This window comes from Anomalospiza imberbis, chromosome 15, assembly GCF_031753505.1.
Source record: "Anomalospiza imberbis isolate Cuckoo-Finch-1a 21T00152 chromosome 15, ASM3175350v1, whole genome shotgun sequence".
NCBI lineage: Eukaryota > Metazoa > Chordata > Aves > Passeriformes > Viduidae > Anomalospiza > Anomalospiza imberbis.
In genome coordinates, this window is record NC_089695.1 from 18,915,970 (window position 1) to 18,939,211 (window position 23,242).

At 45.9% G+C, this 23,242-nt stretch overlaps 1 protein-coding gene and 1 long non-coding RNA gene across 2 annotated transcripts; both read left to right on the forward strand.

Moving 5' to 3' along the window:
- The first annotated feature begins 7,601 nt into the window (after nucleotides 1-7,601).
- Nucleotides 7,602-10,402, forward strand: EGR1 (early growth response 1). The gene is made up of 2 exons (XM_068206299.1): nucleotides 7,602-8,042; nucleotides 8,347-10,402. The coding sequence occupies exons 1-2, from the start codon at nucleotides 7,808-7,810 to the stop codon at nucleotides 9,642-9,644; spliced, it is 1,533 nt and encodes a 510-aa protein (XP_068062400.1). The 5' UTR covers nucleotides 7,602-7,807; the 3' UTR covers nucleotides 9,645-10,402.
- A 1,668-nt stretch (nucleotides 10,403-12,070) lies between these two features.
- LOC137483311 (uncharacterized) lies at nucleotides 12,071-20,460 on the forward strand. The gene is made up of 4 exons (XR_011004422.1): nucleotides 12,071-13,638; nucleotides 13,925-14,047; nucleotides 17,137-17,255; nucleotides 19,717-20,460. It is a non-coding gene; the product is annotated as an uncharacterized lncRNA (long non-coding RNA).
- The last annotated feature ends 2,782 nt before the right edge of the window (nucleotides 20,461-23,242 follow it).

Consider the following 23,242-nt stretch of genomic DNA (forward strand, 5'->3'; position numbering starts at 1 on the left):
AAGACCCTTAAAGATTATCTAGCTTAACCCCTACTGCCATCCTTCCAACTCTGTGGATGTCCTCATGAAGGAAACAGATTTTCAGCCAGCTCAGATTGGCCATTCCTGAACTCAGCAGTTGAAACCTGAAATGTTTGTATAGTGAATAGAAAGTGCTTGACTATATTTCTGGGCATATGCAAAATTGATGTGGTTATTTTCCTCTTTGTATATGTCTATGACATTTCATATCCCCACTTGCTCCAACAGCAGTTTGTGGATATTCTCAGTTCAGTCAGAGAGAAAAAGAGAAGGTTTTTTAACCAGGCGAGAGCCTGGGAGACAGTTGAGAAAGAATGTAAATAATTCTCTAATCTATCTTGTTGTTCACATTGTTTATAGATAGGTTCTGCCACTGTGCACATTCACTGCACACCAGTGGTGTGAGATGTTTTTACTCTAAGACCAATGGAATTAGTCTGCATGATGTTCTCCATAAATAGAGCAGTGCATTTGAAATAAAGGAGAGTCCATTCTCTAGCCTTTGACTTGGAGTCATTCTCGTTAGCGTCCTGCTCTACAGCGACAGCAGTTGACCTGTGCAGAATGATTACAGGAGCATTTAATGAGCTGCACTGGGTTTGGACTTCGAGTTTGCCTGTTTGTTAGAATCACTGGCAGCTCTTGAGGCTAAGCCTCCTCTTCTGCTGGGCTAGCAGTGGAAATGACCACTGAATTTGTGAGTTGCCAGCCCTAAACGGTTTTTTCCTTATATTTCATGAAACTCTTGACAAGCAAGGAACACTTTTCGTCAAATTGACCTCACAGAAATCTTAATTGCATCCTCCTTTAATTTGAGTATTACTATGCACCTTAAAGTTTTAGCATAGTTTGTTTTTCTAACTGTAGAAAAAAAAAGACTTAAACATGGAAGATAATATTTCACACTGCTTTTGAAAATGCAGCTTCTGCTTTCTAATGAGTTACCTAATACACTGTGCAGTGAAATTTCCATCCCTCACCTTGTAACTGCACACAAACTCATTATTTTTAGTTTTACTTGACAGATTGGTAAAATGAAGCTGTTTGAGAAGGGAGGAGGGCTGAACTTTTCTAGAAATTCCAAACAGCTCTGCATTGAATCATCAGTCCCAAGAGCACAGACATTCCATAGAAATGTCAGACAGTCCTTCTGGCATATTAATGAGGAAGCAGCAATGAGTTTTCAGTCATGCTGATTTTTAAAGTTCTTGCTCAGCTTCCAATAACAATTCTTAGCATTCAATAATAGAACCGTTTAAGCAAATCCAAAATCAAGATAAGGACACAGTCCAGATTTGGGCTATTTCAGTCATGAAGTGGGGGGTGGGGGGGGAACTTTGCCTCTAGTGATGTGTTTGTGTGTTATTACAATCACGCTCCTTTCCTCAGCTTTTACAATCAAGATGAAAATCCTGTAAGTCTATGACTATTCTAACTACTGTGAGACTTTTCCTATTGGAAGATTGTGAATTTTAGCTTACTACCTACTTAAGCACTGGTTTATCTTTCAATACATGGAAGTAAATTTTACCTTCAAATTTTCTTTGAAGCAAGATTTGTGCTTTAGTTTGAAATTTTTGTCACAGATCAACCTTGAGAAATAAAAGGAACAAAATATATGTTCAGGAACAATAACTTAATGAAGAGGTAGAGTGGGAGATTAGGTAGTTAATATGTCTGTGATTTTTTTTTTTTGTCAAAGGATTTAATGTTTATTGAATGCAATGCAAAAAAAACTCCCGTTCACGTACCACTGAAGTTGAATGTCTAGAAATAAAAGGAAGTGTAAATGGCAACGTTAACAGAGTGAGTTCAATATAGGCACATTGTGTTTCCTCTTATTTAACAAGTACAAAAGGAGGTGTTGTCAAATTCTTGTGTTCTATAACAATCAATCCCTTGGACTTCCTTAGTCTGGGAATAAGAAAAAGTGAATTGACCTGTTTTCATTGCAAGAGCTGAAGGTTTGTCTCCAAGACACGAGTCTGTAACACCATAATTGCTAGCTTGTGGGATTTGTTGTTGCGACGTGTCTAAAATTAGTGTTTTTTTACTAGATTTCAGTTCACGTATTTGATTTGTTTCATAGCATGCATGGTAACTGAAAATACTATGATAAAGCAAAAAAAAAAAAAAATCCAAGACAACAACAACTACTGCTCTTCCCTCCCTTCTCTATTCACCTGCAAAATGCAAAAATTCTAGAAGCAACATTACCTGGTCTGAGCTACAGACCTGGTCCAGCGTGCATGTAGTACTCTGTGGATCCATTGCTGCATATTTGTACTCTACATAACGCAGCATTTTATAGAATTGTTATTGTGATTAACCACCAATGGATTTCTCAGTCTTGGTGGTGAGTAACAATACAACACAACATGTAATTTGCAAGTCCAGCTAAAAGGGGAAATTATTTCCTTTAAGAATACTGGTGTCCTTGTACGTCAGCAATCTTCCCCTAGTCTGTGGTATTTCTTCATCCTCCTAACTATTTATCTAATATGTCTTGAGTTACCACCAAGTCAGTTCAAAATACTACTTTCACTTTTCCCCTGCCTGCATTTGCCATTCAGAGAAAATAGTGGTGTTTAGCTATGTCCACAAATCCAAAATAGTTCTGTAACAAGCATATGCACTTTTTGCAGCACCTGGAGTTAACAGTTTGAGACAAATTGCTTATAAACTGTCGGTGTTGAAGATGTAACAGAGCAACACAACATAACTTCTTTGATCTAATCCAAAGACTTTATGCTCAGTCTATGATAACGTCCTCGCCATCCTTCGTTTGATAACGTTCCTTCACTGGTCCACATTTGTGGGAGGGTCAGTGTGTCAGCAATGGAAACGAAAGATGGAGGACAATTGTGTGAAGGATACCAGTTAACATAAGAAATTTGCCTTTCCTGGCTCACATATAAAATACAGAAAACTCCAAACAAAACTTGTCCCCCGGGTACAGGACACTAAACATCAGTTCAAGCTGGCCTTTAATGAGATCGGGTTCCTCAGATAATAGTGAGATCCTTTGCTGATATCATGATGTAGTTGCCATGGTTACAAAAGGAACAGGTGCTAAATACAAAGAATCAGAAAGGTGAAAATGGAGAAAACCAGTGTCCTAACAGAAAAGATTGCAGAGCAGATAAGATGATTTGGAGATCAGGAAAAAATAAAGGGAATGGTGGCAGCAACTAGGGAATTCAACAGGAAATAAGAGGAAAGAAAGTTCAAAGGTAGATAATCAGAGATGTTTGATCCAGAAGCAGACCTTGAGGGAACTCGACATGCTTATGTTTGTAATTAATGAAAAGTCTTCAAAGGGGGGTCTGGAAACAATATTCCCTAGCAAAAGTCGCTTTCGGCTTATTCTCTTTTAAGCTTTGCATGGTATATCTTAAGAACGTACTGTGGAAGACAAAATTATGTTCTGATACTGAAGTATGGACAGTGAATTTTTCCCACAAGATAATACAGGTACTGGCATACAGGTGAAAAATAGAGGTAACTACATGACGTTGGACATGAGATTTGCAGAGAGCATTCCTGACTCTGTGCTCTCTCCTGTTGTTGACATTTTTGTCAAGTTCCATCTGAAAGATGTAGCTCTAGATGTGGCTCTATGTTCTCTGCCCTGGTTTTGAGGCAGTAAAGCTTTAGATGGCCCTTTTTTTAATTTGGTGAAAGATAATTGAACCTTTTGTTCTGATGAAAAGAGTAGCTGAGATATTAAAGTGAGCTTTATAGCGGGATGCGAGTTAATATCACACTGATTCCCTGAGCAAGTGGGTTGGGATCTTCAATTAATTCCTGCAGCAAGATGGGAAATCAAGTTTCCATGGATACTGAGCCAGCAGCAACACTGACACTCACAGCAACTGCAGGCTTAGTTTCCTTAGAGCTTGCTTCCTAAGGAAGATTTGCCCCCCTGTCCCCCCTGCTCTGTATTCTGTATTTGCAAATAAAAATTTGAAGACAGATGGACAGTTGAGGAATACTTAGAGACAAAAATACTGTCCCCTTACCTAGAAAACTGTGTACAAGAAATGCAAGTGACTTGCATAATTTAAAGTACAAGTTGGAAAATCCTGGAAGTAAGCCCAGCATGAAAGCAGCAGTTAACAAAAAGTAACAGAGATAAAGCTGTAATTGTGTGGAAACATATTTCATAAAGGCACAGTAATTCTTTTATTGGCACAATATCACAACAGATTAGTTTGAATCAAAAAAAACAGTGAAAAATTAAACATTTCAAGGTATGCTAAGGCTGAATATAAAATAATTTGTACCAGCCTCTACTAATAAAGCAAGCAAAACAAAACCAAGGATTTGTCTCAGGTAATTTTTAACTTTGAAATCATTCTTTCTTCTTGTTCCCTGACCCCATAGCATTCTGCACTCCGTGTCCTTGGAATAGGATTCTTCTCACTGAAATGTATTGACAGTACATCTGATAACGATGGACTTTCAAGGAGACCCACTGTATCACGCATGTTTATGCACTAGACAATCAGAGCCAAAACTGTTCAATTTTCAAATAAAATTGTGACTGATCCAGTGGCAGTGTCTTATTACATTTCTGTGCTTTCACTAGGAACATTAAGGGAAGTGTTACAAATTTATTAAAATTCAGCCATTTTGGAAAGACATTTCAAATACTGGTCTAAAGTAGCAAATTCTTTGGACATTCAAATCATGCTACCTAGAAAAAACCCAAATGTCTGGCTAGATGGCCTAAACAGATCTTGAATCTCAATAGTAAAAATGTTAACACCTTTAATGTAATTCCTACATACCTAATGTTTCTGAATGCGTTCAGAAAAAGAAAATTGAGCACGGGAGTTTGGAAAACTCGTAACAACAGGCAATTTCCTAGCTCAGTGCACAGGTTGTAAGTCATCCACGGCCTCTTCAGTACTTCCCTGAAGCCAGCAAGCCTCACCAGAACGGTGCAACGTTGCAAAACAGTCTTTATTACTAAACTTATGTGCAGCTCAAGCTAGTTACACTGCTCTGTCTGCAGCTCTTAAAGCAGGTCTCTTGTTTTATCTTATACAAATTGATAAATTAGAATTAGATTGATAAAAATGAAAGTAGCTGAAAAGAAAAATAGGATTAGATTTTTTACATCTGTGATTTCAGATTTTGACAAAAAAACAAATTTGTCTGAATGATGCACTTCAATATCTGTAAAGGAATATTGGGCTTAACATACAGAGTGTATTAATGAAATTCTCTAGGAATCAGGCACCTCCTTCTGATCTTGAAAATGAATAGAATAAAAAAAGAGGACAAGGAAGATGTGATGTCAGTAAGATGTTCAGAAGCCAAAACAAACTACAGTGTTTGTAGAAAAAGTAAAGTTCTCTTACTCAGCCCTTTCTAACAGAGCTCCCAACCGTGACATGCTTTCATGAAAATGAGACTAGTTGAAATCATTATGTATTGGGACATCACAAAACCTGCAGCAGGTATCTGAAAAGAGGAAAAGCTGCAAATGACATTTTCAAAATAGAGGCTTGGCCTGGTGCACTCAAAACGAGCATGATTTCTCTCCATTAAGAGCAAGTACCAAAGAACAGATGTGTAATAGCTGCCATTTAGTAATAGCAGCTGCAGATAAGCAGAAACTATCCTCCAAAGCCTGGAGGCATTGTGTTGCTACAGCCCATCACTGATTTTAAGGTGGAAATGCACTGGTGTGGGAGGCACTGCACAGTGTTACTGGCAAGGCACGGTCCTAAATATAGCAACTCAGTTAACAACGGTATACATGGCAAAAGTCTAAATATTCTAAAAAAGCGGGCAGACAGAGGCCTGCCGTGGCTGGCAACTTGACTATAAATCATAAAGGCGGTTGAGGCTAGTGGTTTATGCAGCTGCCTTCCCCCGGCAAAAGAAGGCCGCCTGGCACAAAGCGCTGTGTGGCCCGGCCGGCTCGGCGCCAGGATTTCCGTGGGGAAGAGCCAGTTCTGCAACCGACCTCGAGTGGCGCTGCGGGACGTGCCCGGAGGCGGGCGGTGCCTCGAGCGAGTGGGGCCAAACCAGAAGAGGAATCAAGTCGCCTGCCTTTACGCTCCATCTTTGCGGCAGAAGGGAGCGCCGTCCGCGGCAGAACATGGAGCCGGAGACGGCGGCGAGCCGGCCGTCCGGCAAGTCTCGCCCTGCACCCGACGATGGGACGACCGCGCGCCGCGGAGCTTCGGGCACCGTCACCGGCACCGGGCCCGCCTAAGCGCAGGCTGCGGGCTCCGACCCCGCCCCCGGAGCCCCGCACACTGCGGGGAAGCCCTCGCCGCGATGGCCGCGCACGCGCACTGCGGCCGCACTGCGTCGCCAGAGCCGCCTGGCCCCGCGCCAGGGGAGCCCCGCGCGCCGGCAGCGGGGCTGCTCGGGCGGGGCGGGGCAGCGGCCGCGGCGAGCGACTATTTATAGCGCGGGAGGCTCCCCCAGCCCCGGCAGCGCTCTTCCGCGGCTCCTCGGCGTGCGTGTTGCGTCGAGCAGACGGCCGAGGGTTCCATGCGGAGCCAGTGCAGGGCGCAGCCAGCGCTTCGCAGGGAGGGCTGTAGCCGCGTCAGGGGACAGTCCTAAGGCCGCGAGAGCAGAGTCCCGAGCGCTGTCACTTTTCATCGCGCTGAAGTCAGTGGTGGCTGCGGCCATGTAGTACCTGGGGCTCTCTGTTTATCAGTGCCCTGTTCTCGGCTACGTGAAGGAGGCGCAGGGAGCCGGGGTCTGTCCCGGTCTGGCGCTACGGGCAGACCTCCGCCGCTCTCGTCGGGAGCGGGCGGAGCAGGGCGATCCCGGCAGGCCGCTGGAATCCCGGAGATTCCTCTTTTCCGGGAGCGGGCAGCTCCTGCCTGGGACGCGCTGCCAGCACCCAGAAAACTCCACATCGAGGCTGCCGCGGGAGCCGCCGTGAGCCGTGGCTCCTCCGCGGAGACGGAGCGGAGGCGAGTAGTGTGAGCTGAGCAAACAGGGTAGGGGCGAGGGGGAGCTCTGCCCGCGAAAACACGGCGGCGATGCCGGGCTCTGTCGGGTCCTCCCCGAGGCTCCTGTGCCACCCGCCCGGGCAGCAACCTCGCTCTTGCGCGGCCCGGGGCTTCCGCGCGCTCCTGTTGCCAGGGGGCGGGCGCGCGCCCGTCTGCAGACGGGCTCTGCGCCCCCCCAACCCGGGGCCGGAATCGCCATATAAGGAGCGGGAAGCCTCCGCCGGAATCGAGACTTATAAGGTTGTTTCCTAATATGGAATGTACGGGGGGGGCTTCCGGCGGGCTGGCCGGGGCCGGCGGAGACCGGGGACCCCGTCTCCCGGGACCGGCGATGCTGCGGCAGCGCTGCGGCGGCGCTGCCCATGGCGGGGGTCAGACCTGCACCGGGCGTGGGGCCCTCAGCCCGGGGCGGGTGGGGCCCCCCGGCCCGGCTTTCCCCGGTGCCAGGCTCTGACGCCAGGAGGGGTCCTCCGGCCCGCATCCATATTAGGGCTTCCTGCTTTCCATATATGGCCATGTACGTCAGGGCTGGGGCGGGCTGCGGCCGGTGAGATCCGATATATAGAGGCTGTGCCGGAGCGGGCGGGGAGCCGAGCGCTTCCAGCAGGCAGAGCCGGGGGGAGCCCAGGCGGGCGGGCAGGGAGCCGGGAGCCGAGAGCCGAGCGCTTTCAGCGGGCAGCGCCGGGGCGACAGCGGCGCAGGGCGCAGAGCAGGCGACGGCCGCCTTGCCGCAGCCGGCCCGTCCGCCGGCCCCGCGGCGGCAGCGCCATCACCCGTCAGAGTCGGAGCCCGGCGCCCTCATGGCCGCGGCCAAGGCAGAGATGCAGCTCCTGCCCCCGCTGCAGATCTCCGACCCCTTTGGCGCCTTCCCGCACTCGCCCCCTGCCATGGACACTCACTATCCCAAGCTGGAGGAGATGATGCTGCTCAGCGGCGGGGGCCCGCAGTTCCTTGCCCCGCCCGGGGCACCCGAGAGTGCGGGCTTCGGCGCCGCCGGGGAGCCCGGAGAGCAGCACTTCGAGCACCTCGGGGCAGGTAAGCGCGCTGACCTCGCCCAGGCGGGCGGGGAGTCCCGGTCTGCAGCGGGGGCAGCGACGCCTGCGGGAATTCCGCGCTGCAGCGTCGCCTCTGTCCCGGCGGGCGCGCGGGGGGATTCTCCTGTGTGCGTCAGCGGCTCCGGACTAGCTGCGGCTGGAGACCTGCCAGCGACGCTGCAATATGTTACGCTCAATTAGTAATTAACCAGAATTTGGGGCTGCGCTGTGAGAGGGATGGCTCGCGAAGCACCGGCAGCAGCTGCAGTGGCTGCTAGAATTAATCGCTGTTCCTCTCTTTGCAGACACTTTTCCCGAAATCTCCCTGAACAACGAGAAAACCCTGCCAGAAACCAGCTATGCCAACCAAACGACGAGACTGCCACCGATAACCTACACGGGGCGCTTCTCCTTAGAGCCAGCCCCCAACAGCAGCAACCCCCTATGGCCAGAGCCCCTCTTCAGCCTCGTCAGTGGACTGGTGGGCATGGCTAATGCACCTCCCACGTCTACGCCTACTTCATCATCGCCATCCTCCTCCTCGCAGAGCTCCCCACTGAGCTGTTCTGTCCAAGCCAGCGAGAACAATCCAATTTATTCAGCTGCACCAACATTTCCCAGTTCCAGCTCTGACATTTTTCCTGAATCCCAGACCCAGTCTTTTCCCAACCCCTCTGGAGCCCCCATCCAGTATCCACCTCCAGCTTATCCGACTGCTAAAACCAACTTCCAGGTGCCAATGATCCCGGATTACTTGTTCCCTCAGCAACAGGGTGAGCTCAGTCTTGTTCCAGCTGATCAGAAGCCCTTTCCAGCTCTTGAGACCAGAGCACAGCAGCCTTCCCTCACACCACTGTCCACTATTAAAGCATTTGCTACACAGACTGGCTCCCAAGAGCTGAAGACCCTCAATGCTAATTATCAGTCCCAGTTGATCAAGCCCAGCAGGATGAGGAAATACCCAAACCGTCCCAGCAAGACACCTCCTCATGAGCGTCCCTATGCCTGCCCAGTGGAGTCCTGTGACCGGAGGTTTTCACGATCTGATGAGCTAACGCGGCACATACGCATCCACACGGGACAGAAACCTTTCCAGTGCCGCATCTGCATGCGGAATTTCAGCAGGAGCGACCACTTGACTACACACATCCGCACACACACAGGAGAGAAGCCATTTGCTTGTGACATTTGTGGTAGAAAGTTTGCCAGAAGTGATGAGAGGAAGAGGCACACTAAAATCCACCTTAGGCAGAAGGACAAGAAAGTGGAAAAGGCAGCTCCAACCTCAACTGCTTCCCCAATTCCTACCTATTCATCCTCTGTGACTACATCCTACCCTTCCTCCATCGCCACCACTTATCCCTCCCCAGTGCGTACAGCATATTCTTCTCCTGCTCCCTCTTCCTATCCCTCCCCTGCGCACACCACATTCCCATCCCCTTCTATAGCAACCACTTACCCCTCTGGCACCGCCACTTTTCAGACCCAAGTGGCCACTTCCTTCTCATCTCCAGGAGTCACCAACAATTTCAGCTCACAGGTAACCTCAGCACTTTCAGACATGAACTCAGCCTTTTCTCCAAGGACAATTGAGATCTGCTGATCCAGAAGATCTGAGATCTTCTGGCACAGGAGAATTCACCTTTTCCATTTGTATTATCAGACATGGAATCTCCAATTACTCCCACAATACCATACGTTGCAAGGCTATTTAGTTTAAACTTCAGCTGCCTGAATCGACTGCTGCTTAAGTTTTCCACCTCTGTTGAATGACTTAATTTGCATGGACTGTGGGTATAAGTTCAATATAATTTTCCCCGTAAAAAATAGTCTTTTATTAGGAAGAAAGGACTTTTGATTAAGTATCTAGCTGATGTAAATTGTACATGTGCCATGGTTTTGCTTTCCTTTAGGTACTATTGATGTGGAAAAAATCTTTGCCTATTCATATTGTATAATTTGGAGTTTGCAGGGCCATATTTTGTAAGTGTTAATTCTATTTCAGTGACAATGCTATAATGCGTTTCAAACTTCTTTGGGAACAGCACTTACTGTATTTGAGCATGTTGGAGTGATGCTATGTAATTATCACCTGATGAGACACTCACATGTGGCAGAAGTTTTGTTTTAAAAGTTACAAGTCTTGGTGCCTTTTTGTGAAGCCTTGCTGACGTCATGCGTTTGTGTGAGTGGATGCTTTGCATCTTGCCTTAAAGTGGAAAGGATGTTACTCAAAGAATGTAAGGAAGAGCAGGGAATGAGAAGAAAGGTGGGGAGAGGAGCAAGAGAAAGGGCCAGGGGATGGAATGTAAGCAAAAAAAAAAAACCAAACCAAAACAACGACAACAAAAAAAACACCAACCCCCCCCCCCCCCCCAAAAAAAAAAAAAACCCAAAAACAAAAACTACCAAACAATCGGAAAAAAACCCAAAAAAAAAAAAAAAAAAACAAAACCCCACACCCTCTCCCCTCCACCTCTCAAAGTCTATTTTTGTTACAAAAATGTAAATTTTTATATATATATATATACATATATATATATATTCAGGAGTTGGAATGTTGTAGTTACCTACTGAGTAGGCAGCAATTTTTGTATGTTATGAACATGCAGTTCATTATTTTGTGGTTTATTTTTACTTTGTAATTGTGTTTGTTAAAATGAAAGTGACTGTTTGGCTTCTAAACACATTGAATGCGCTTTCCTGCCATTGGGATATTTGGTGTACAATACCTTTCAGAAAAAAATAAATAAAACATCAAATTGTGCAGACTTACACTTTCCTTGAAACCCATTCCTTTAGTTGCTTCAAAGCCAACACATAGCCACTTGTCTCCTGGAAAAAAAATACCTGTTTAAAGAAAGGAGATGAAATCAATCTTATGTCCAATTGCTTGCAAAAAGCATGGATGGTGGACTCATATCCTTGCATTAGGTGCATCACCACCTCTTTTGAAGTAGCCACAATTACTGTTTTCTGGCTTCTCCAGAGCTAAACTTAGACAAACAATTCTTACAGTGCTGAAATTGAAGTTAGAAAATTAGAATCTAAGCTGTGTTCATAGGTAGTCAGAAATCTTTCAAAATGATAGAGCAGTTTCCAGGCTGGAAATACAGTAAGCTCAGTCATGAGGGCTGGCTGACAGAAGATAGCCCTGGTCAGCTGAGGACTGCCATAAGTTCCTCCTTGACACAACATAGGGCATATGAGTGTGTGGGCCTGATACCCTTTATTACAGGTGTTTCAGTATTTATAGCAGAAAACACTTCCTTCCCTGGTGGTTTGAAATGCCTTTCAGGGGTTATGTGACCACCGCAGACTGAATTCAAAGGAAATTGGATCTGTGAGAGCAGGTGGTGCAGGTGCAGAAGAGGGTTCTGATGTTTCTCCTTTTGGGCAGGCTCTCTACAAGATACTTATGTTTAAGGTTGTGACTAGCTGGCAGAAACAGGACTCGATGAATGTACCTAGCACAGTGTAAACTGCCTAGCAACCTCTGCCAGACACAGTGTGCCCTACTGCTTACCAAAATTGACTGTACTGGCTAGGAAGTCCCAGTTCTAGTCCTCCTCAGGTATGAAGACCACCTCTGGAAAATGGCATCAATTCTGAAAGATCCCTAAGATCTTACCACTTAGTAAATCCCAGTCTGTCATCAATCAGGCAGGACTGTTCTCCGAGGACAGGGACAAGCTCTCTCTGTGGATAGAGCTGTGGGGAGAGGCCTGTGCAGCTTTGTCTCTGTGCTGGCCTGTGCCTGCAGTGCTGGATATATTTCTGCAAGCTGCTAACAGGGACCTTGCAGCTGGCCCTGCTGGGCTTTTTCAGAAAAAAAACGTGATAACTCTTTTCAACCCAAGGGGCTCTGGCCTCTGTTCAAGACAGATTGACTGGCAAGTTGAATGTGTGGCTTCAGACTACCTGAGCATATAAGGCATGTCAGAAGCCACAGAATTCCCCTTATGGGAGACAAGACAATGAAGAGTCTCCAAATGGGATGCTTCAAAGAAGAAGGCAAATAACATTGTGTACAGGTAATGATAAAATTTTTGCCTACATCCATTTCCCAAAGTCAAGAACAAAATAACATTTGGAGTCAGGTTATTCTGATCTGTGAGTACTGCTCTGTTCAGATGTATAGAATAGAATGGCTAAGTTGAAAGGGACCCAAGGCCTACAGTGGACATCTAGTCCAACTGCTACTACAGATACATATATTACAATGTACAAATGTCTCTTCAATACTGATAGGCTTGAGACACTGCACACCTCTTTAGGAACCCTGTTCCCCCTCAGTAAAGAAATGTTTCCTAATGTGAAGTCTGAACATCTCCTAATGCAGCTTTGAGATACTCCTGTGTGTTGTGTCCTGTCACTGGATACCACAGGGAAGATCAGCACACCCTCCTCTGCACTTCTCCTCCTCAAAAAAAAATGTAGATGTGGATGTCTTTTCAAGCTCATTTCTGTTAACTCCTGATCTAGCCTTCTGGAATTTTGATTGTGCTAAAAACCAACTCTGTAGGCTCTCAAGCAATGCTTGATGAGCCTGAGGGTGCCCCAGGTTCTCCAGAGCATTTTGAAATGAGTAATTTCCATGCCTAAAGAGGAAAAAAGAAGATAGGTTCTCTTTTGTGCATTGCGTGAAAAGTGGTCCAAGTCAGGCAGTACTGCTTGGCTATACAGGAATGAAGGCCAGCGCACCCTTGCCAGCATAACATAAAGGAAATAAATGCATGGGTCTTCTGCATCCACTTTTGTCCCATAAAACGAAAACAGATTTCAGGGAAGAAAAATGAGTTATGAGAAAGCATTGCCCATATATTTTCTGCCAGATCTTTCGTTTGCTGTTGGCCTGAAGACAGGATTTCTGATTCTTAAAAAGTTTGCTTCTAGTCCAATTAGTAGGATGAGTCGGTTTCAAGGAGTTTGTTCCCAAGGAAACAGCAGGTGTTGTCACTGGCCGGGAAAGCCCTCCCCCTGTAGGAAGTGCAGCGGCGAGGAAGGAAGCGAAGACCTCTCGCTTTTGTGTTTAGGCGCAGAAGACCCATTTGCTCGGAACTAAACCTCAGCTGTTTGTGATTTAAAGCCCAGTTCAGATCTGACCGCTAGCGACAGGAACGGCCGCCCGGCTTGGCTCGGAGAAGACCACCCCCCCCCCCGCCCGCCTCCAGCGGTCGCGGCGCCGCGCCAGCGCCGGGAGCGCGCCGGGGGCGGTCCCGGCTGAACAGAAGCGCCGTCCCCACCGTTCCCATTCCGGAACCGCACCGACCATATTTGGCATTTCCTCCACGCCTTGTATGGTACTTCCGAGGCCCAAAAAAGGAGTTTCCTGCTCCGGCGTTCCGGGGCTGCGCCGCGCAGCCGCCGTAATGCCGCAGCGCGCACCCCCTTCCCCGTTCCCCCACGTTGCCCCTGCGCCCCCTCGCCGCGGGGAACTCCGCTCCGCAGTGGGCCGAGCGGCGGGCCGCGGCTCTCCGTGGGGCTCGTAAAGGCCGCAGGAGCACAGGCAGACCATCAGCGCTTCCTGGCTGCTGGTTACTCTTCGTTTTCGTTAACAGGGACTGAGTCGCTCTTCATACACGCCTCTGAAATGGGTAGGATACCGTCTAACCTGGGGAGTGCTGCAGAGGCCAGTGACCTTGTCCACCCAGGCTTTTGCTCTGCAGACTCTTTCCGTAAGTGACTGTTTACGTGGGGAAGTGTGGATAGTCCTCGACTACGTGGCTGCTTTGCGCTTTAATTGCACTAGAGAAAAATGGTTGTTCGGTTTCCTTTTCCCTTAGAAACAAGGAGCTGAAAATTAGTTCGAGCGTACTCGGAGCCCAGTATCTGGTATGGTACGCTATGTGGCCTATTGCATTGTGTCCTTTTGTTTTCTAGAAATGCCACTGGAGACTTTCTGTAAAGCTGGTAATGTTACAGATGTTTCTGCTGTGACTGTGAACTGCTCTTACCAAGCAGCTCATGGGCCCTGACTGGAGAGATGAGACAACACGGAGAAAGGTATCCATACATCTCATGTCTTTCCCAAGGAGGAGGTTTTTTGTGCACAAAACAAGCCACCTGGGGTGTTTTAACTGTAGTTGTAATGTGCCACAGATCTCTAGGGTCATAAAATGAAGACATGATGATCTTTTTTAAAAAGCATGCCTAAATTAAAATACAGTAGTTAATAAGCAAGAAAACACTGATGGTGTTTGTTAAAGGAATTGTCGTAGTCAAAAGGAGTTCAGTTCTGGTCCATTGTCCAAGACAGCCCTGGAATATTTTTCTGGTGATTGTGACCTGTGGCTGACAAATTTCATGAGCCAGAGGTCATGTCTTTGCACATTTCATCTATCCTTGTCCAAATGATTTTTTGAAGCTATATGAGGATTTAGGATTCACAATATCTGATGGAAATGTGATTTTTCCGATGTCCAGGTGCTGCATAAAGAAAGAGAGAGATGTGTGTTTAAACCTGGTGCTTCCTAATGTCATTTGATACCTCTTAAGACTTATCTTATAGAAAATGATGAATAATACCACTTCCATGATAACTGCTGAACTTTGTCGTGCTTTTCCCAGTTTGCTTTCTGGTTGAAGAAGCAGAGTCTATTTTGTACAGCAGCTGATCTGTATCTTATTTCATACATGCATATCTTCTAGTACCTTTTGTCATACTGTTACCTCATTTCAGAGAGGTAGAGATCTGCATTATGTACCATATTCAAGATGGAGGAGCAGTGTGGATTAATTGTAATGTGACTTTTCCCCCCCCTCCTATGTTTCCTATTGTTTTACAAGCATTTCCAAGTCTTCTATCTGACTTTTGAGCAATGAGCTTTTAAACCTAGTAATTATCAAGATCCCGTTTTGGTCATAACAGTTCTCTGTTATGGCAATCTGTAGTGTTCGGTATTCAGCATTTAATGTTCAAACTTTGAACATCCATCCCCTGTGTGTCTTTGCTTTTTATTTTTTGTGTTATTCACTCTGAAACACATCAGCACCTTTACTGTTTGTTCCCACAATATTGTTTGTCCCCACAGCAATGCTATAGGGGCGTTTTTTAACGACTTTGGGAAGACATTGGTAGAAATCTCTTGCCTTGCTATTCACCCGACTTTTTCAAATCCTCTGTAAATATGGTTTCCTAGGGCTAATCTGAGATCTCTGCCTGAACCCAGTGGCAATTTTTACTCATCTATGAACTGGCCATTTATTCTGTTTCTTTTAGCCTTTTAACGAATTGCTTCTCTAGGGGAGAGCTGTTCCTGTTGTCCCACACAGCGTAGATTAAGTCTTTGAGTGTTTGTACTGAACAGGTTCTGGAAATCCAAATACAGTACATCAGGTCATGTCTCTGTGTTCACTGATAATTCCAAATAGTTCTAAAGGATTTGTCAGACAATAATTTCCTTTGCAAAAACTGTGCTGATGTTTTATGTACATTTACTACTTACTACTCATGTATGTGCAAATTCTTCTAGCTAGTTCTACTAGTATACTTTTACTGGCATGCTTGGAGCGGACATAAGATTCATAAGCCTGGAACTCTCTGAAAATCTTAATGAAAAAATCATGCTATATATGGTACCATCCAGTCTCCTAGTACAGAGATAAAACACCACAGATACTATGCTTGTTATTTCATCCTCAAGTTGAGCATTTGAGGGGAATACCTTATGGCCTAATGACTTGTTATTTGTTTTGATGGCTTAACCCTTCTGTAGTCTGTTCTACAGACATTTGAGTTTAAAATAGTCTGTAACACCTGTAAAGGAAATGTATGGCACAGAAACTTTTCTACATTTGTCTGAAATAAAATGGTTGTGACAGTCACTTCTGGTGCCCCCCTTAAGTTTTGACCATCTGCTTGCCTTATGAATTCTTCGATAGACCTTACAGTCCCTGATGTGGATGGGAAGGGAGTCACCAGTTTCTTTCCTGTCTGCAAGTGGTTTTCTCCAAGCCATATTTCTGGCCTGCTGTATTGTGTTTTAATATGACAGTTTGCCACTGAGTCTTGTTTTTCTGCATCTCATAATAATTTCCACATTTTGAGGGATGTTGTCCTTTCCCTTTGTCAGAATAATTATTTTGGATTGGCTCTTAGCCTTTTCTAGTAGGTAATAAAGCATGATTGCTGATATGATGTCTTTAAAATGTTTTTCTGTTACTAGAAAATATTTTTACTTTTCAAGCTACCCTACTACTTTATTCAAAAATGAAGCTTAAATGTCCCATTGTAGCAGATAGCTGGATTTTGTTGCTCTTGCAAGGATGTTGAACTGTTCTTGTGTTCTTCTGTTTCTTGTGATGAATGCTGTTTATACTTAGGAAAATACAAAAGTTTGTGTATATGACCAAAACTGTGTTCTTTTCAACACTTGTTGGCTTTTCTGTGGTTCTTAGGTTGAACTCCTCTGCCCCTTTTTCTTTTTGTTATTGTCAGTTTCAGTATCCTGATTGCGTGTGGCTTCTGATGAAGGACATACCTCCTATAGGGTCCTTCTGTTTTTGAAGATTTCTCTAGTTCCTAATGATTCTGAGTCCCTCTTCCTTGCACCATTTTTTTTTTCCTAGCCATAAATGGTCATTTGCATTTCTGGTCCACTGTTTGGTAGCGAGAGCATAGAAAATAATCTCAAACAAACAAAACCCAACAAAACAAAATCTGTCAGGGAGACCTTATCCAAAACGTGAAATTGAAGACTAAGGCCTCCCTGACAGGGATGGTTTGTTTGTATTAATGTGCTAAACATTCTTTCCAGGAACTTTCCCTTTTTTTCCCCAGCTGTTTGTATCCATGCAGATAAAGACTAATAGAGTTAAATTAGCATTTTCAAAATGTCTGCCCAAACTCCGTGTCTATTCCTCTCATCTGTGCTTGTCTGACAAGTCATAATCTTAGGCAGTCGTTCTGCAAATGATCATGTTGCATGTCACTACAGCCTAACTCTGTCTCCTTTATGCATCCCTGACTTCAGTTGTGATGCTCAGTGACACAGCCTTTGCCTTCTGTGAACAGTCTGCCCCAGAACTGTTCTCCATTATCAGGCTTGCGCGCTTTTTTTATCACTGGACTTTCTTCCTCTTTCATAATACAGGTGTTGCCAGCTGTCACCAGAGGTGTCCTTGAACAGTCTTCCAGAGTTCCTTGGCATCGTGATCCAGACTTTTTTCCATGTGGATCCTGCATTGCCCATGTCTTGTGCCCCTGGAGCTGGTAAGCCAATGGCTGGTGCAATGGATTTTGAATCCATTTGCTTGATGTGATGTCATGGAGGCAAGAGAGGGAATCATAGTAACTGTTTATTTCCCCATTGCACAGGTCTTGCATCAAAGCTGTGATAATGGGAGTTTGTTGGCACAGCAAATGTGGGTTTTGCCCAAGGTGGATGGGTTTATAAAATACATGTAAAAATAATAACAAAAAAGCACTGTTTTTTTTTTGTTGTTGTTGTTGTTTTTATTTTGTTTTTTAAAAGAGAAATCAGCTTCAGAAGAGAACAAAACTGGTTCTACCCAGAATGGGTTAAAGGAGCTGGAAGAGATACTCAGAACTGAATGCCTCATTTTATGTTTCTTGATTTACCAGAGAATGTTGTTTTGCTTAAATAGAATATAACAGGACATAAATGCATATAGGTTTCATTGGAATTATCAAACCACACAGTATTCTTGCAAGTTGGGTTTTATATGTCTTCTGTCTGAATGAGACGAATGTTCAGAAACTGGAAACACTACTTTTTCTGAAGCAGGAAGCAGACTCCAGCTGGGTAAGGCAGACACAAAATCCTTTGGAATTAGAACCAGGCAGGGATGAGAAGAATTAATTGCTACATTTGCACCCCATGGGCTCCTGAGCAGGATCCCAGCAGGGAAGACTGGAGGGATACTTCACAAGAAGGTCCAAACTGGGAGCTGTTCCCAGATGAGAGCAGTGAGCCTTGGAATTGCCTGAAGGGGAGAAAGAGGGATCATTTCAGCACAAGGATCAGCTGTCAAACGTGAAGACGTTATCAGACTATTCCTCAGGAATGTTTAGTTCCCAAGCCAAGTCAGCTCCTGCCTTGTGACGCTCAGAAATCTGGGAAGAGCCCAGCTAATCTAGGTAATGGACTGTCAGATGAAACTGCTGAGGAATGGCAGGGAAAAGCATCCTAATAGGGAGCCTCAATTTGTACAGGAATCATGCAAAATTTGTCCAAAAGAACAGGAGTCAAATGGGATTTACATATTCCTTGGAGACCACAATCCAGTGGGAAGGTTGAGGGAAGGGAACAAGGCCTAAAAGGGCAAATGAGCCAAATCTGCCAAAACCCTCAAATGCCTACATTCCCTGCCATTGCTGAGGAATTCAGCCAAGCTCCAAGCAAAAGGTGAGCCCATATGGAGTCTTTGATGGGACACCATTTCCAACTGTGACTCTTCCTGGAGAAAGCCATGGGATAGGTCATCCCAGTTTCAGAGAATATGTCCATTTCTTTGGGAAAAAACACTTTGGTCATTGCATAACTTTATCATTTGTGCCTCACCAGTAACCTGGGATATCCAAGTCCATTCTCCCCAGCAGGGAGACTGGGAGTACATCCAGACATGGAGAATTTCCGGGAGGGCCCTGGAGAAGAAGGCTCCAGCTTTGCAGATCTGTGTTATAACCCATCCTGTCAGCCTCTCCCGTTTGATCCCACTGGATTTGTCCTCTTGAATTCAACCTCAGCAGCACTAATTGCTGGGAATTAAGCAGCCTTTGGGACTTCTTTTCCATGAAACCTCTTCATCCTGCCCTTCAGTATTCTTGTGCCCAGAGGAAAAACCCAAAACTCCATTTTCCCCCCTCTCCCCTACATTTGCCTCCTCTTCTCCTGCAGGCTTTGGGCTATCCAGGCTCGCATGTAGATTAGGCAAAGCATCCCAGAAGCTCAGCTCAAGGAGGGATTTGGAGCAGTGTTGGAACCACCATGGATTCTCCCAAAGTTTGGTGTGAGGAGCTGCATCTTGGGAGGAGCAGCTCCTCCCAAGTTACGGGTTTTTTTCTTGTTGTTTTGCCTTTTGGGCCACCTCAGAGAAAAAGCTGGAAACCAAAGAAACTGAAGGGGATTCCCAAATTCCTTTCTAGACCTTCAGAGGAGGCACAAATCCCTGTGGAGCTGAGGAAAGAGATGTGAGGAGAATGGGAATAATTGAGCATCAGCACTCTCCGCTTTTTTCTTTTAATGTATTTGGAAGTGCAGGAAGTGATAAATCCCAAAGGAATTCTGTGTCTGTAACATTAAGTGCGATCTCTTAAAGCCAAAGCCTTCAGAGTGGGGTTTTCCCACCAGATGTGATGTGGAAAAGCTTCAGAGAGGATTTCCAGCCTTGACTCCACAGCTTTTGGAAAAGCTTAGCAGCCAAATCAGATTTATATAAAATGTGGTGTTTAAATCTGGGACCACTCAGTTCCCTGGCTGTGAAATTCCTGGAAGTTGCCAAGCTGAGCTGTTTTTGACAATTCCAAGCATTGTTTCCTTACGATTCTTAATACAATATTTAAATAATGATTATTGAATTGAGACGATATCAAGTGGATTTTTTTAGAGTGGCAGAATTTTTTTTTTCACCTGGAAGTGTGTTGGGATAATCAACACTCCTTATGTCAGAATTAACTGGTCTTCCTTCTTTTCCCTGTTTTTTCTTTCTAGATTGTGGATAACTGGTGAGAGTATTTGGGATAAAGAAACAAAACACACGAGGGAAGCTCCATGTTCCCGAGGGAATGCTTTAGGTACCACGTGCAGCTTCTGAACCGCACCGATAATTCCAGCTCCCACAGAAGCCTTCCAAAGCTGGAACAGACAGGGAAGAAAATTCCAAGAGTGGTGGGAGGTGCTTTCTCCCAGGACTGGACAGCACTGAGGTTGGAATGGCTTAAATATATTCCTTGTCCCTCTCCTGTTGCCAGCCCAGGACTAAGCTGGTGTTCCCTGAGTGGCTGCAGTTCCCTGGATGTGGAGAGAGGAGGTCTCTGCTGGAGAGTGGGAGAAAGGTCCCTGCTGGTTGCTGTGTCCTCGGTGGGCAGGGAACTCTGATTTTGGCAAGCTGAATCAATCCTGCCTCCTTTTTAATAAGTCATCAGCAGGGATGGCTTTTAGCCAGCTTTAGTTAAATTTCTTTTTTCACAGGTTTCTTCTTGTTTTGATCCTGAAATTGCCAGAACCTGAAGTTTGCTAAATTAACCCTGAAAAGCTTCAATAGACCAATCCTGAGGGAATTGGGGATTGACTAGCTGGGGTCTTATAGCCCTTCAAGGACACATTGTGTTTACCCACTGATTTTGGTGTCAAGGGAAACTCCAAGAATAATCAATACATGAGCCAGTTCTCACAAAAATCAGCTTTCCAAAACTGTATTTAGGTTTAAAAGAGATGGGAATGCCCTTGGCAGAAAAGCAGCTGTTAAGCAAAGCAGGTTTAAAATTGCCTGTATGCCAATTACAGAAAATCATCTGTATGATGATCATATATATATGATCATATGATCATATGATCATATTATATATGATCATATGATCATATGATGATCATCATATATATGTACATAAATATAGATATGAAATAGTTATTTGATAGCAGTTGCAGATAAACTGTCAGAGTTTGCTTTTGAAATATGCTTTTAACTGGAAAGTGTTCTGTAATTATGCATGCAATTTTAAACATTCAATATACAAGACTAAATCTCTTGCTGGTTTTAGAGCATTGCATAGGAAGTCTGTGTGGTTTCTCTTCTTTTCCCTGTTCTTAAATGAACTTAAAGTGACTTTAAGACAAAATAAATTAACTTTTTCTCCTTTTTTTTTTTTAATTTTAGATGCTGGAACTGCCTCTCTGGATGTGTGCTGAGCTCTCGCTGCTATGGACTGTGCAGCCTTAATTGCTGTGGGTTCCTGTTGTCACTGGAGAATTGGAAATAATTATTAATTAGACCACAGAGATGTTTTCTGAAACCTTTCCCTTCTTTTTGCCTTTAGTGATAGATCTTCTTTTTCTGACTTTTGAATTTACAGTGATTCTCTGATGTCATTCACCTACCCAAATTTGTTGCAGCTCCTGGGGCAGAGAAAAGCTTCTCCTGTGGCTGAGGTTCACTGGGAAAATGATACCATGCGTTCTGCCTCCTTAATAAATACAACTGCTCTTTATATCTTCAAGTGTAGATTTAGTTGATCCTTTTTCAACAGAAAGTGGCAGGCTGAACTTACCTGAATTACTGAACCATACTTTGGATAGTTGAGTTTTTTTAAAAGGAAAAAAAAACCAAAACAAAACAGGCCTTTTGTCTGTGGGTTTTATTGGTATTGCTCCTTAATTGAGCCACACCTTTAAATAATGACGTGGGCACCTTCTAGAAACAGCTTTCAGTACATTTTGCACTTTCTCATGGGACCTCCGGGCTCACATTTTTCTATTGCTGAGTTAGTTACAGGGCCAAGCTGATAGTGTCCGGTGCATCTGGTGTTCATTGAATGGTTTGTGATATTCATTTCATTTGGATGCAGAGTTGGGCTTTTGGGGCAGATGATGCCCCTCAAGCCACAAGGCTTGCTTAAACCTTGTACTCTACTTTTTGAAGATCCAGGGTGGGTGAGGACTTTGTCTTGTTGCTGTATTAGGGAATGGCATTCAGGAAGTTCCTACAATATTCACATTGAAGTTGAAATGTTCGAGGATATAAGTGTGATGGTTCTCAGGGATGAATCTTGCTCCCAGCAGTCTGTAGCATGGTATATATTTTGATCATTTAGCCAGATGTAATAAAAATTTTTACTTTAAAAGCAAACATCTGTAGTAGTTGTCTGCTTACATTGCATCTGTGAGAACTGGCCTTTGGGCTGGAGAGCTTCAGTCAGGATCAAAGGATGGAGTAAATCTGTACCTCTCTCTACCCCTCATTCCTCCTCTCTGTATTCCCCTTCTTTCTCCCTCTTTCCCCCATTTCCTGCTCTCCCCAAAGCCAACCCCTTTCCCTCCCTTTTCGGCCTCCCCTCCCATCCCCCTGCTACCCTTCCTCCTCCCCGTATTCCTGTTCGTAGTCCCCCAGACCCTCCCCTCTTCTTCCTCCCAAACCCGACTCCCCACTCCCCTCACTCCTTCCTGTCCTTTCCCTATCCCGCTACTCCGTTCTGTTCCTCCTCTCTCCCTCCTCTGTCCATCGTCCCTCTTCCCCTCCCGCTTTCCTCCACAGCCCGACCTCCCTCCCTACCCTTTCTCATGCCCTGCTAGCCCTCCTCTCTTCCCGTCGCCCCTTTCCTTCTTTCCCCGCAGCCGCGGGGTTCGGGGCGCCGGAGAATAAAGCCCAGAGGGCCGGGGCCCGGCGCGGCGCCCCTGGGCCCTGGCAGGAGTCCCCGCACGGGGCCGGAGGCTCTCGGCGGATCCCCCCGTGCCGGCCAAACGCCGCCCGGCACTGCCGGACCCGGGGCTTTCCCGGCATCGCGCCGAGAGCGGCCCCCGCTCTGTGCCGTGCCGTCCGTGCCGCGTCCCCGCCGTCTCTGCCACTCCCTCTTTCTGCCCCTCGCCTGTGACAGCGAGGCTGGGCAGGAGCTTCAACCCTTCGGGGGGCTTTCTTGTTGCGGCAGAGTCCCTTTCGGGGGGGATGGACACGTGGAGAGGGAAGGAAGGAAGTGCTGGGCTGCTGTGCAGGGCGGTTTGACTCGTTCTGTGCCTTCTTTGGGGTCAGGAAAAGGGGGTGAAGACTCAGGGCTCTGATGTCATTTGGGGCAACCTAAGGTCCCTAGGAGGGGGAGCCACACTGCGGTGGAGGAGCAGGTGGGTGGCTAATGAGGGGGGGTCATGCTGGGTGCCGTCCCCTAGAGGACCCAAAGCTGCCCCAAAATTCACAGGGAGGAGTGTGTGTAGAAAACTAAAACGTGTCAGGTGTTTTGTTTCTATAGGTATTGGTAAAGAATAGGAATTTTTTGCTAAATTCATTTGGAAAGAAATCCAGAGCAGCCCCAGGTGTGAGCTGTGAGGATGATGAGGAGGGTGGCTCCTGCCGAGGGCAGTTTTAGGGAGAGGGTTTGCCTCGTTTCCCTTTTGCATGGAGATGCTGGAGGAGAGGAGTTTATGGTGGGCTCCGGGGGCTGACTCATGGAAGGACGGTGAGAGCTTCTGACAGGGTCCGAGGGAGCGCCTGGATACCCACCTGGATACGTGGAGCATTGCTCAAAGGAGG

Excerpts from the sequence above, each read along its gene's own strand:
- EGR1 (XM_068206299.1), top strand. The coding sequence starts at position 7,808 with ATGGCCGCGGCCAAGGCAGAGATGCAGCTCCTGCCCCCGCTGCAGATC. Across the intron at positions 8,043-8,346 it reads CTTCGAGCACCTCGGGGCAG|ACACTTTTCCCGAAATCTCC; the intron begins GTAAGCGCGCTG and ends CTCTCTTTGCAG.